The 13,579-nt window shown below is 36.4% G+C and overlaps 2 protein-coding genes across 2 annotated transcripts; one reads left to right on the forward strand and one right to left on the reverse strand.

Moving 5' to 3' along the window:
* Nucleotides 1-1,241: 1,241 nt before the first annotated feature.
* Nucleotides 1,242-2,031, reverse strand: LOC131004299 (probable purine permease 4). Its single transcript, XM_057930947.1, has 2 exons — nucleotides 1,697-2,031; nucleotides 1,242-1,326 (listed from the first exon to the last, which is right to left on the reverse strand). The coding sequence occupies exons 1-2, from the start codon at nucleotides 2,029-2,031 to the stop codon at nucleotides 1,242-1,244; spliced, it is 420 nt and encodes a 139-aa protein (XP_057786930.1).
* A 1,595-nt stretch (nucleotides 2,032-3,626) lies between these two features.
* On the forward strand, nucleotides 3,627-6,178 carry LOC131004290 (uncharacterized). Its single transcript, XM_057930942.1, has 2 exons — nucleotides 3,627-4,102; nucleotides 5,423-6,178. The coding sequence occupies exons 1-2, from the start codon at nucleotides 3,884-3,886 to the stop codon at nucleotides 5,954-5,956; spliced, it is 753 nt and encodes a 250-aa protein (XP_057786925.1). The 5' UTR covers nucleotides 3,627-3,883; the 3' UTR covers nucleotides 5,957-6,178.
* The last annotated feature ends 7,401 nt before the right edge of the window (nucleotides 6,179-13,579 follow it).

A 13,579-nucleotide genomic window follows, 5' to 3' on the forward strand; every position in this document is an offset into this window, starting at 1 on the left:
TGGTGTTCCTGATGACGTCGCTGACGGGCGGGGTGTGCACGGCGGCGCTGCTGGCGGTGAACGTGGCCGGAGGGGTGGTGGTGTACGGCGACGAGTTCGGCGGCGTGAAGGCGCCACCTCCTTACTCGGCGCCGCCCAAGTTCAGCCCACAAGTTCATAGCCACCGCCGCCCTCAAGTTCAGAGCCACTGACGCCTTCGAACCCCCTCAAGTTCAGCCACCGCCGCCTTGAACTTCTGAACTTCTGAACTTGTTGAACTTCTGAACAAGTTCTGAACTTCTGAACTTCTGAATTTGTTGAACTTGTCTTGAACTTCTGAACTTCTGAATTTGTTGAACTTCTGAACTTCTGAACTTGTGTTGAACTTGTCATGAACTTAATTATGTATTTTGATTTTAAGAGAGAGAGAGAGAGAGAGAGAGAGAGAGAGAGAGGGGGACGAGAGAGAGAGAGAGAGGAGAGAGGTGAGGGGTGACGTGAGAGGAGAGAGGAGAGAGGAGAGAGAAGAGAGTAAATTAAGGGATATTATGAATCTTACCAATTTTAATTATATTAACTTCTAATCTCAGCCTTTGATCAAGATTGATCTGACGAACCAGATTGCGACTCCATTCTCCATCTAATATTGTGTTTCCGTAGAATGCAACCCTATAATCTCAACCCTATATATAGGGTTGCATTCTACGGAAACACAATATTAGATGGAGAATGGAGTCGCAATCTGGTTCGTCAGATCAATCTTGATCAAAGGCTGAGATTAGAAGTTAATATAATTAAAATTGGTAAGATTCATAATATCCCTTAATTTACTCTCTCCTCTCTCCTCTCTCCTCTCTCCTCTCTCAATCTCCCGTCACCCCTCACCTCTCTCCTCTCTCTCTCTCATATTAATATGAGCAGTAAGGAAGCTGCAACAAATAATTATAGAATGAATTTCACGAAATTTTGACAGATTTAGAGCTTTTAGAGAACTTCTGCACATACCAAAAAATTGAATCACGAAGCACCATAATATAAGTCTTTCGAAAACAAACAACAATTCCAGATTTTACAAAGTAGACCATCAAATTCCAATGACTATAGAGTAGATAAAGTAACTGGCCTCAGCTATGGAACTTAAAAATGATTCAGATAAAGTCTCTCGTCCCCTCTCTCCTCTCTCTCTCTCTCTCTTAAAATCAAAATACATAATTAAGTTCATGAAACTATATCTGAAAGTTCGTAAAACTGTATTTGCAAGTTCATAAAACTATATCTGCAAGTTCAATCATACTCTCCCATCTACCTCTTTCTCTCTCACGATTTTCCCCATTAAACACCAGAAAACTTCAACACCATTCAAGACAAGTTCAACACAAGTTCAGAAGTTCAATACCACAAATTCAAAAGTTCACAGAATTATACGTATAAGTTCAATAAAATTATTTACAAAATCTGCCGCCCCCTTCCTTGGTCGTTGGGGAATGTTAAATGCACGGAGAAGGGGGCGGCGGCCGGAGTTCAGAAGGCGGCGGTGGTGGCTGAACTTGGGGCGTTCGAAGGCGGTGGTGGTGGCTGAACTTGAGGGCGTTCGAAGGCGGCGGCGGCTGAAATTGGTGGCTGAACTTGGGCGGCGGTGGCTGAACTTGAGGGGGTTCGAAGGCGGCGGTGGCTCTGAACTTGAGGGCGGCGGTGGCTCTGAACTTGTGGGCTGAACTTGGGCGGTGCCGAGGAAGGAGGTGGCGCCTTCACGCCGCCGAACTCGTCGCTGTACACCACCACCCCTCCGGCCACGTTCACCGCCAGCAGCGCCGTCGTGCACACCCCGCCCGTCAGCGACGTTGTCAGGAACACCATCCCCGCGGTCCCCAGGAACGACATCTGCCACGCCACAGCGGCCCCCCAAATCGTCCACCAATACGCCGCCGCACCGCGATCGAACCCCGCCGCGCTCTCGAATTCCAAGTCCGTGAACCCGCCGTCCGCTGCCATCCCCGTCGTGGCGAACGCCGTGGCCGAGAGCCCCATCAGCAGCTGCATCTCCACCACCATCGCGTAGCACCGCACCTCGCGGTAGATCACCGGCAGATAGACGGCGAAGGAGATCCCCGCGCCTAGGGTTGAGAAGAATCCGATCAGGTAGCGGCGGCGCGTCAGAGCCGCCGGCCGATCGCCGCGCCACCTTTTGTGTGTGTTCTGTGTGTGTGTGTGTGTGTTCTGTGTGAGAGACGAGAGAGAGAGAGAAAAAGGGACGGAAGAGAGAGAGAGATGAGAGAGGAGAGAGGAGAGAGGAGAGAGGGAAAAAGTGACGGGAGAGAGAGAGAGGAGAGAGGAGAGAGGAGAGAGGGATGTGAGTAATTTAAGGGATACTAATATTAGCTTTTAATCTCAGCCCTTGATTAAAATCGATCTAACGAACGAGATTATGACTCTAGACTTTGCAAATATTTATGTTCTTGTTGAACTCTTCCCGGGCTACAGTGAAAACACTTCTTAAAATATAAATATAAACGTTTTTTAATGTACGAATTTTATCCAACAGGGTTACGAATTCATCCAACATGGTTACGAATTGTGAAAAATAAATTTTTGCTACCTTTGGGATTTGAACCCAGGACCACGAATTCATCCAACAAGGTTACGAATCAACCGTAGATCTTGATGATCTAAGGGCTGAAAATTGTTTATATTTTATATTTTAAGTAGTGTTTTTATTCTAGCCCTCCCCTATATATATATATATATATATATACATATATATATTTATTTAACATATGATTTATGTCCGATACGAACCTAAGGCTTAACACTAACTCATTAATTTCATGCATATTCATGTCGAATTATAGTATAATGTCAAAAATTGCCAATTCTACCGAAAACTCACCCATATCTACAAGAATGCTTATTGTGACGTTGACAATCTCTGTTGTATTAAGAACATAATACCAGTGTACACGAAAGTGGTTCGGTCAAATGATATGAAGGGCCAAATTGGGAGAATTAAAAAACCAGTACTGATTAGCACGTTATAACTAATTTCAAATCACTTATGTTTTATATATTTCAGTTATTCAAGTTAGTGAACATTTCCCCCTCCTTACAACATTGTAAATTTTCAAATATGACCGCCACACCCAAAGTTGATTCTTGATTTTGAACCAAACAATTGAAAAGATAATCATAGAAAATTCAATTTCATTTGTAGTAGGGGATTAAATGAATTGAGATTTTTTCCCTGTTTATTTCTTGATGTCTTTCTCTTTTTGGTGTTGAACAAACTGCCTATAAGTATCCTCTTCGTGACTCTATTAGAATAATAGTACTATTCTCTTCATCACTCTAAATTACTTCTTTAATTTTTTCTAAATATCACAAAATATAATTTATTTTCTTAATTTTAATTACTTTAAAACTTTCCATTACTAAAATAATTTTAGATAATACTATTTGTTCAAATAATATGTAAAGCAAAATGACTTCAATGTAAAATAAAATACATGGAGCATGGCTAAGGGCAAAACAAAATAATTCTACATACATTAATTATATTTACCAGAAAGCATGAAATAATTTATGTGCAAAATGAAAGAAGACATTCTGATGGGACGGAGAGAGATCAAAAAATAAATAAAGTTTCACAAACGATTATATAAATTGATATTTATCTTTGAAATCTAACATCTAGCGTTTACTAACATTGACAAGTAATTTCATACTGATACATTTTTGTCTGCTGTCGCGTAATAATCTAATACTTGTTGATGAGTAATTTGATGTTGATATGCATATAATAATATCCTAGCTATCTCGTGTCAATAGCAGGAATCTCTTGTCTCTCTGTCTTGAGGGATCCAAATTCCAAAAGGAATATACAGAAACACATCTAGTGTAGTGGTTGTGAATGAAAATGATGGGGGAAGAAGATGAGGTGATGAAATTGGGGAAGAAAATAAGATTGATGGAGGAGAAAGAGGTGGCGATAGTAGTGGTGCCCCTAGGGATGGGGGTGCTGCTGGCCTACCATATGTGGCTGATGCTCACCATTAAACGCAATCCCAGAAGAACTGTCATTGGTCTCAACGCCGAGAGCCGCCGCATCTGGGTTTCCTGTATGATGGCTGTCAGTATTCCTCCTCCTCCTCCATTGTTACTTCATTATTTACATCTATTTCTTGGAATTATATTAATGGATATTCTTATTTGGGGTTTACCTTAGATATATAGATAGAAATAATATAGGGTAATTATTGTTTATTAAGATAGATCGCAAGTATGGGATATCCACGCCTTTAATCCGAATACAAAATAATTAATCATATATTCTTATCAATCATGAAAAAGTAAAAGTTTTCTTAGGGACTAAAGTTGGGGGCATTTATCATTAATGATTAGCTCGATAGATAAAAATAGTTGAGATGAATTGGAACTTTAGAGTGTGCAAGGTCCTTCATACTATCTATAGCTTGTGTGCTAACTTAGTTTAATTCGTATCCTATTTCAATAGTAAGATAGGAGAAATCTTAAGAATTAAAATAAAAATACTCAATTATATATATCATCAATTGTGAAAAGTAAACACTCCCTAAATTCTGTCTATAATAGGTATCAAAAGTTCTGTGTGGTCTTCTGTTTGCTTTGAAGTTTCAATAGTTTGCAACTTTGGTTAATTTCTTCGTTTTAAAAAATTGTTACACTCAAAAAAAGGAAAAACACACTCATACTCTAACCTTCTAGGTGACTCGAACCCCTATATATTAACATTTAACCCTTGCTTAAATTTTATCATTCTGGAATGTGTAGCTATTAGTTACATTTCATATCAGTGGTGATTGTTTTCATAATTAAATTTAATTACTCGTCTATGTGAATGTTGGTTTCTTCAGATGCTATTATAAGTTCTCTTACAGAGCCTCATCACTCTATTAATGTTTTCTATATACTATTTATCCCAGTTTGTTAGTAGCTCATTCTTTGTTGCCTTTTGTTTAGATGCATGATTTGATATATTTGTTGCACTTTTCAGATACAGATGCTATGATATAAACTATAAAAGATTTTTTTTGTATTAGAAGAAACAAATATTTTAAGAAAGCGTGTGACATGGCATTAACCATTCTACCATAAGATGAGCACACGCACAAAACTATAATGAGAACCTTAGTGTTTCTATGAGTTACTGTAATATATAAGATATCTTTTTGCTAAACAAAAATAAATAGCCATTTTTGTGCAAGTTCTTATAATATAATCCCTTCTTTTCACATCCCTTCTTGGAGTGAAAAGAAAGAATGATAAAATACACTAAGATTAAAATTGTAAGAGTGACTATATTCTTTTTCATTATGTTTACAATAGCTCACTCTGTTCCTATTTTGTGGTGGATGAAGGAGTGTTTGTTGGAATGTGATGACTGATATATGAGTTGATGAAAAAACAACAGGATCCACTCAAAAACGGCGTGTTGGCCATCCAAACCATTCGCAACAACATCATGGCGTCCACGCTCTTGGCCACAATCGCCATCACTCTCAGCTCCCTAATAAGCGTCTACGTCAGCAACGAATCCGCAGGCCTGCATCAGGAGATCTCCGCCGTCTCCTCCGTCAAGTTCTTCGCCGTGCTCATTTGCTTCCTGGCGGCCTTCCTCTGCAACGTGCTCTCGATAAGGTACTACGCCCACAGCAGCTTCCTGGTCACCGTCCCGACCTTCAGGGACCGCAAGGATGCCATTGAGTACGTCGCAACGAACCTCAACCGGGGCGGCCTCTTCTGGTCGCTCGGCCTGCGGGCCTTCTACTTGTCGTTCCCTCTCTTCGTGTGGGTCTTCGGCCCGATTCCCATGTTCGTGTGCTGTTGTGTCATGTCCTTCATACTCTATTTTCTTGACACCACCACCAGCTTCACCAGGGATTTGTATAGTCATTCTGTGAGTGTTGATGAAGATTTGGAGGCTGCTCTTCTTCAACCTACTTAATTTGGTTGTACATCATTTGTTGCGGAGTTATAGTTTTGGTGGGAAAGTTTGCAAGATTTCATTTCTATCTTTTGATGTATGTAATTACCATTTTCTTTTGTATAATTCTATATATCTTAATATTCCCTCCGTCCACCACAAGTTTGAAACTTTTGGTGGGTATAGGTTTTAATCAAATGAGTGGTGATTTTTATGTAATGGAAAAAGAGCTTCATTACTGTATGAAACGAGTGGTTGAGTGGTGATTTTTTTATGTGATGAAAAAAGAGTCCCACTATTGTATGAAATGAATGGTTCAGATTGAATTAATGGGGAGTTTGTGTAAATAAGGACTATTTGTAAAAATAAAAGATAAGAAAAAGATGTGAGGTCATGTTCTAAAAAAAAATATCATATTTTTTTATGAATATCGAAAATTATAAAAATATCATACTTTTCATAGATGGAGAGTATACCAAACAAGCCAAGCCCATGCGTATGAAGTCCGAGTTGAAGTGATATTTAGGTATGTAACTACCGTTTTTTGTATAGATGGTAAGGCCATCCACAGTGGGGGGGGGGGGGGGGGGCGCACACCGGCCCGGGGCCAGGCACCCCCTCCCCCCCAATGCACTCCACCACCGCGCGGGCCAAGCCCGCCCCTCCGAGCTCAGCGCAGAACAGGAATATGTGTGGCGCGTGTTTCACACGCCTCTTTTTTTGTATATATTTTCGCCATTTTTTTAAAATAAATAAATAAATAATCTTAGAATTAGTGTATTTTCGCCATTCTCCACCATTTTTTATATGTGGGGTGTTGGCTCAGAATTGGTGGGGACCACTTTTAAGAGCCAAAATTGGCTCTCCACTATGGATGCCCTAAGAGACGGACAAAGATAACATGGACTATATGCAAATTCTTAAGATATGCTTAGATTTTTTAGAAATTAATTAATCTTAATATATATAAAAATTAAAAAAATTATAAATAAATTCAATTTAAAGGTTAAAATTGTCAAATAAATTTTGTAAGTAAATTGAATTATAAGGTTAAAATTATAAATTATATTAAGGGTTAATTACCAATTTCCCTCCTATCGATGGCGTTCCGATTGCGTACAGGACCCTATAGTCAGGGTTAAAGCTATGTACTACCTTAACGTGGCAAAATTGCATTAAATTCCCCCCGCTACTTAACGGACGATAACGCCGTCCATTTTTTTAAAAAATTAATATGAAAATTGAATGTTTCTAGGGGACCAAATACCCCCCTGCTCCGCTGGGCCTCCTCCCTCTTCCCTATTCGATGGGCGCACGGACACACACCGCCTTTGTTCCAGCGGAAGTCTCCGATTCTCACCGTCTTCGGCGCAGCGAGGCCTACTTCTCTCATTCCCCCTCACTTCATCTCTTCTTCCCTTCCCCCAAATCAAATACATTTAGGGTTTCTGATTTTAAATTTCGATTTTCTCTTCTTCACACCTTGACGGGTGGTGGATATGATAAAGGTTGAGGTTTTGGACCTGGAAGGGGTTGGGGTGGTGGCCATGGCGGCGGCGGCTTTGGTGGTGGGGATGGGTTTGGCGGTGGAGGATTTGGTAATGGCGGTGGTGGTGGAAGTGGGTAGATTTTGGGGGAGGTAGTGGCGGAGGGTGGGGTAGCGGTGGTGGTGAAGGCTCTGGCATGGGCCAAGGTGGTGTTGGATATGGTTCAGGCGGCGGCGGTTATGGTCGTGTGCCGTGTATCGAGCATGGAAGGGGGAAAAGGCCCGGCGGCGCACGGGGTATTTGGTCCCGTAGAAACGTTTGATTTTCATATTAATTTTAAAAAAAAAAGAAATGGACGGCGTTATCGTCCGTTAAGTGGCGGGGGGAATTTGGTGCGATTTTGCCACGTTGAGGTAGTAAATAGCTTTAACCCTGACTATAGGGTCCTGTACACGATAGGGACGCCATCGATAGGGGGAAATTGGTACTTAACCCTTATATTAACATTCAAGGTGTGTTTGCTTTTATTCCTAGGGATGTCAATCCAGCCCGAAACCCGTGGGCCGACCCGAATAACCCGACAAAATTAGAGGGTTAGGGTTGAAAAATCGCAACCCGATTATAAATCGGGCTAATCAGGCTAGCCCGTTTGGGCTGGCGGGTTGAAGCGGGTCAGCCCATCGGGTTGTTGGGCCAGCCCGTCGGGCTGCTAATTTTTTATTTTAAAAAAATGAATTTTAAAATACTTTAGAGTTTAGGCTTTTAGGGTTTGAGATTTTTTTTAGATGCTTTGTTTATTTAATTTCAAACTATTGTTGAATATTTTATTTTTATTTTGTTAACAAAGTTGAACATTTTATTGTTATTAACTTATTTTACTATATGTTATGTAATCTTGAATATCTTATATTTTTGCATTTCATGCTTTGCTATATAAATTATATCTTTAATATCTATGTATATTTTATACATTATTATTAGATCATTAAGAATAATAAAATACAAATGATAATTATATATTTACGCCTTTAATCTTATTAGCCCGATGGGCTAGCCCGAAAAGACCAACAATGACCATTTTTTTCGTTAGGCAACAACCGAAAAGATCGTTTTTTTCGTTAGGCAACAACCGAAAAAAACGGTCGTTAAATGTCGCCGGAGATTAACGACCGTTTTAATTCGGTCGTTACCTAACGATCAAATTTTCGGTCGTTGGCTCTCCCGGATCGTTGTCTGTGCACGGCTTCTCTACGGTTTTACGACAGACTAAACAGTCGTTAATATTAAATTTCGATCGTTGATATTTAACGATAAAAAAATTTCGACCGTTAGTGGCCGGACGACGAACAAAATAGCGACAATAATTTTTTATCGTTAAATCGGTCATTAAGTATTTAACGACCGATTTTTCGGGTTAACGACAGAATTTTCGGTCGTTACAGCTGCGTTTTCTTGTAGTGATGGTCACATTCTTACGAAAATTATAATTCTCACTAGAACCACACCATATATACATATATATATATATAGACCAAAGTTTTTTTAGGCCCGTAACTTTGGCTGTTTTGCAAATATAGGGCAAATTTTTTCAGGCTTGCAATTATAGGACAAATTTTAAAAAATTCGACATAAGTAGGACAAATTGAGCTTGAAAAATCAATTTGTCCTGCAATTGCAAGCCCGAATATTTTTGTCCTATATTTGCAAAATAAATATAACTTTTACATTTCAAATCAAATATTTACATAAAGTATATAAAATTAAAGCTCGTATTGTGATCTTTAGTTTAATATGCATATTAAATATTTTATAATTAGTCGAATTTTACAATTTTTGTAAGAAATAAACAAAAAAATTTAAAGATAAAAAGGAAATAATATAATTTATAAATAAACCTTCAATTTTATAAGAACTCCAAAATTGCCACTCAAATTGAAATCTTGTTTTTTAGGGGTTATTTTTTAATCTTTTTTTCTTCCCCTATATTTTCTTTTCTTGCGTGGCAAAATATTAAATATTTTGCCACTCAAAATATTTAATATGCATATCAAATTTAATATCACAATAATAGCTTTAATTTGATATATTTTATGCAAATAGTTGATTTGAAATGTAAAAGTTATACTCCCTCCATCCCACGAATCTTGAGTCACTTTTCTTTTTTTGTTGGCCTAAGAATCTTGAGTCATTTCCTTATATGGCAAAAAAAAAAAAAATCCCCCTTTATTCACCTTTTTTCATTTTTTCACATACCACACTTAACACACTAAATACTATTTTCTTAATTTCAGTGCAAAAAAGAATTGACTCAAGATTCGCGGGATGTAGGGAGTATTTATTTAAGATTAAAATTTTAAAAAATTATATCTTCTCTCTTTTTTTTAGGCCCATAACTTTGGTCATTTTGCAAATATAGGACAAAAAATTTCGGGCTTGCAATTGCAGGACAAATTGATTTTTTTGGCTCAATTACGTCCTACTTATGTCGAATTTTTTAGAATTTGTCCTATAATTGAAAGCCCGAAAAACAATTGTCCTATATTTGCAAAACAACCAAAGTTAAGGGCCTAAAAAAACTTTGGGGTCTATATATATATATATATATATATATATATATATATATATAGAGAGAGAGAGAGAGAGAGAGAGAGAGAAGGGATCAATAGAGAAGCTAAATATTCGAGAGAAGCTAATAAGACTTATATTAGAAAGTGACTATATATAGGACATTTACAAGTTACTAGTATCTTATTAGAGTATGTGAGTGATTCACATCATGCGGGCGTAATAAAAATGAAAAAAATTGACCTACATGATGAGGTTCACACAAACTCAAACAACAAGCTCCAGATCATGTTATATTATATAGGATAGAATTAGATTATAATCTCATTTTAAAATATAAACTATAAAATTGTGAATATGATTATATTTTATGTGAAATATAGATGAAGTAAAAGAAATATAATTTTTGCTCTTAGGGATTCGAACCCAAGCCACGAATTCATTCAGCAAAGTAATAAATTCGTCGTAGATCTTAACAATGCAAGGGCCGGAAATGATTCATCGTTTATATTTATATATATATACACACAAAAAGGTGAAAAATAGATTGATGCATGTGTGAAATTAAACTAATAGATATATAATAAAGCAAGGTGGCATAAAAATGGAAATGAAAAACATGGTTGAGAATGATGGGAGAGAAGGTAGAATGGTGTGATGACAGAAGTATAGAGAGCACAAAGGAGTAAGATGCGGAAAGATGATATGCATTTTGATCATCGGTGCTCTCTATCTTCTGTCAACATAAATCAATCACCAATACCTCCTCTTTACCATTCCCATGCACAAAACCATCAATGCAAACACATCTACTTCATACATATATTTAGGAAGAAAAGTTATTGGATATGTGTGGGTGAGAGAGAAATATGATTATATGTTATTGATGAATATGAGAGATGAGTGTGGTATTTATAGGAAGAAAAGTTAGTGTGTGGGGGATATCAAGAAAAAGTAGAATTGCTTTAGGTGTACCAATCCTATTGTCACGAGTTGGACCAGTGAGATATTGCATATATACGCACATGCTATAATATCTCTCTCTATATGATTATATGCAATATATTTTCTTTTCTTTCTCATTAATCGTGCATGTGAATAGTTTTTTTCTGAAAATTATCTTAAAATAAAATAAAATTATATTCATAAATAAATCGACATGTCAAATTCCTCACTCATACGAGGAAAATCTATCGTCCACACTGTTTTGCTCGCATAAATTTGTGCATACCAATATACCATATTAAATGGGTGAAATTTGAAATATTCACGTCAATTAAGTCTATATAAAAAATATAATATTTTAAAAACATTACCTTTCTTTATAATAATAATAATAATAATTTTTATTACAATAATAATTACAATTAATATAATATTTTTGAAACATTACATTTCTCCATATCTGATGAAGACTGAAATATGCACCAGCGCTGTGCTAAACACCCCCGTGGACGTAGGTCTTCTCGACCGAACCACGTAAATCTGGTGTCGTTTACTGCTTTTATTTACCGTATTATTTCTCGTTTCACCAATATCAAATATTACTTTTTATTATAACAATGATTACTTTTAATAAACATAAATAATTACATTATTATTTGATCAAATAATTATTATCGTACGAAAAGTAATTATTGATATGTATAATGTTTTATATTGAATGAAGGTAAATATTTATATTAACATAAGTATACATTTGTGCGACCAAATGTATATCTTATGATTATTAAAAGTAAATACTCCTATTAGGGTTTAGTGTTCATATTTAGGGTTTAGCTTACAGGGTTTAGGGTTTAGTTTACAGAATTTAGGGTTTAGAAAATATAATACTTTATATTAAATGAAGGTAAATACTTATATTTATATAAGTATACATTTGTGCGAACAAATGTATATGTCATACTTATTAAAAGTAATAATTATTATAAACAAATGTAATAATATAGGATTCAGGGTTTCGGGTCTGGGGCACGGGCCGGGTCGAGGCGGACCCGTCGCACTGGAGTGCGACCGTCGCACCAGAGACCGACCCTTTACATAATTAGTGGGATAATCAATGGTGGGATTGAGATTCTCATACATAGGGATGGCAAGAGAGGGTAGGTTGGGGGCGGGTATTGCATTTTCAAACCTATACCCGCTATAGAAATTTATCCTCGAACTCGAACCTCATACTCATTTAAATCAAGATGAAGGGTGGGGCGAAAATTATTCGATGGAAAAAGAATATCCATCAAGTACTCGTAATTTTTCTTTCCTTTTCAAAAAAATTGCAAGAATGTCTTAAACAACATGACATATTAATCCATTCAATTTAATATAAAATCCACAAAAACTTAAAATAAATAATAGTAGTATATAAGCTTAAACTTCAACAATTTAATATATTAAGTATAATATTGAAAAGAAGTTAATGAATATAAGATTATCGGGACGGATTCGGGGCTATGATTCGTACCCCTGAATTCGACCTGACCCGAGTTTTAATATCTAAACTCGGCTCAGAATCTAACTCGAAACTTTTGCCCCTATACCATCCCCATTAGAGACGGATACCCACGGTTACTCGAATCTGCGGGTATAATGGCCATCCCTAGATTCTCACTTTCATTATCTATACTTCATTCAATAATATTTGCTTCGATCTAAGTTTCATTTAGGCGTTATGATTTACACACACACACACAATTTATTTGTAGATCTATATTAATTTATTTGTATATTTATAGTGACTTATTTGTAGATTTATACTACTTTATTCATTAATTTTTAACACGATAAATCAGAATAAATTAATACTATCCATAGAAGAATTTGAATATCTAATGAATCTGAAACGTCATATATTCAAATTTGCATAAATTAATATTATCTATAGAATTTGAATATCTAACGTTTCAAATTTATTCTCATTTCTCACTACATTTGACCATTCTCATTGGATCCTTACTAATGTAAATGTTATAGTGAGAATAAATCTCTGACCAATAATTTCACTAAATATATATAGGGAGAGGTTCAAGAAAGAACCATAAATAAAAGAAGACCGGAGAATCATTTTCAGCCATTCGATCATCAAGATCTATGATGGATGCATCATCTTGTTGGATGAATGCAGATCCTGAGTTCGAATCCTGAAGAGAGCATTTTTTTTAAAATTTTTTAGTGCATTAATTTTAACAGCGAATGCATTAATTTTTACAGTGGATGCATTAGATTTGATGGTTCTCCCGTTCTCACAAATAATGTAGTTCTCTCTAGAACCACACCCTATATATATATATATATATATATATATATATATATATAGGGGATGACCAGAATAAAAACACATTTTTTTTATAAAATAGGAACAATTTTCAACCCTTAGATCATTAAGATCTACGGTTGATTCATCACCTTGTTAGATGAATTCAGGTCCTGAGTTCGAATCCCAAAGGTAGCGAAAAATTTATTTTTCGCAATTCATACAGTTACACAGTCAATTCATACGTGTTCTACATAAAATTCATACATTTTAATTCGTTTATAATTTATACAAAAAATGTGTTTTTATTCTAGCCCACCCTATATATATATATATATATAG

The sequence above is a fragment of the Salvia miltiorrhiza genome, unplaced genomic scaffold (assembly GCF_028751815.1).
Source record: "Salvia miltiorrhiza cultivar Shanhuang (shh) unplaced genomic scaffold, IMPLAD_Smil_shh original_scaffold_371, whole genome shotgun sequence".
Lineage (NCBI taxonomy): Eukaryota > Viridiplantae > Streptophyta > Magnoliopsida > Lamiales > Lamiaceae > Salvia > Salvia miltiorrhiza.

What these genes read in the sequence shown, in the direction of transcription:
- LOC131004290 (XM_057930942.1), top strand. Translation starts at nt 3,884, where the DNA reads ATGAAAATGATGGGGGAAGAAGATGAGGTGATGAAATTGGGGAAGAAA. An exon ending in GGGTTTCCTGTATGATGGCT is followed by an intron (nt 4,103 to 5,422) that starts GTCAGTATTCCT and finishes AAAAAACAACAG; the next exon opens with GATCCACTCAAAAACGGCGT.
- LOC131004299 (XM_057930947.1), bottom strand. Translation starts at nt 2,031, where the DNA reads ATGGTGGTGGAGATGCAGCTGCTGATGGGGCTCTCGGCCACGGCGTTC. An exon ending in CCTTCCTCGGCACCGCCCAA is followed by an intron (nt 1,327 to 1,696) that starts GTTCAGCCCACA and finishes ATGGTGTTGAAG; the next exon opens with TTTTCTGGTGTTTAATGGGG.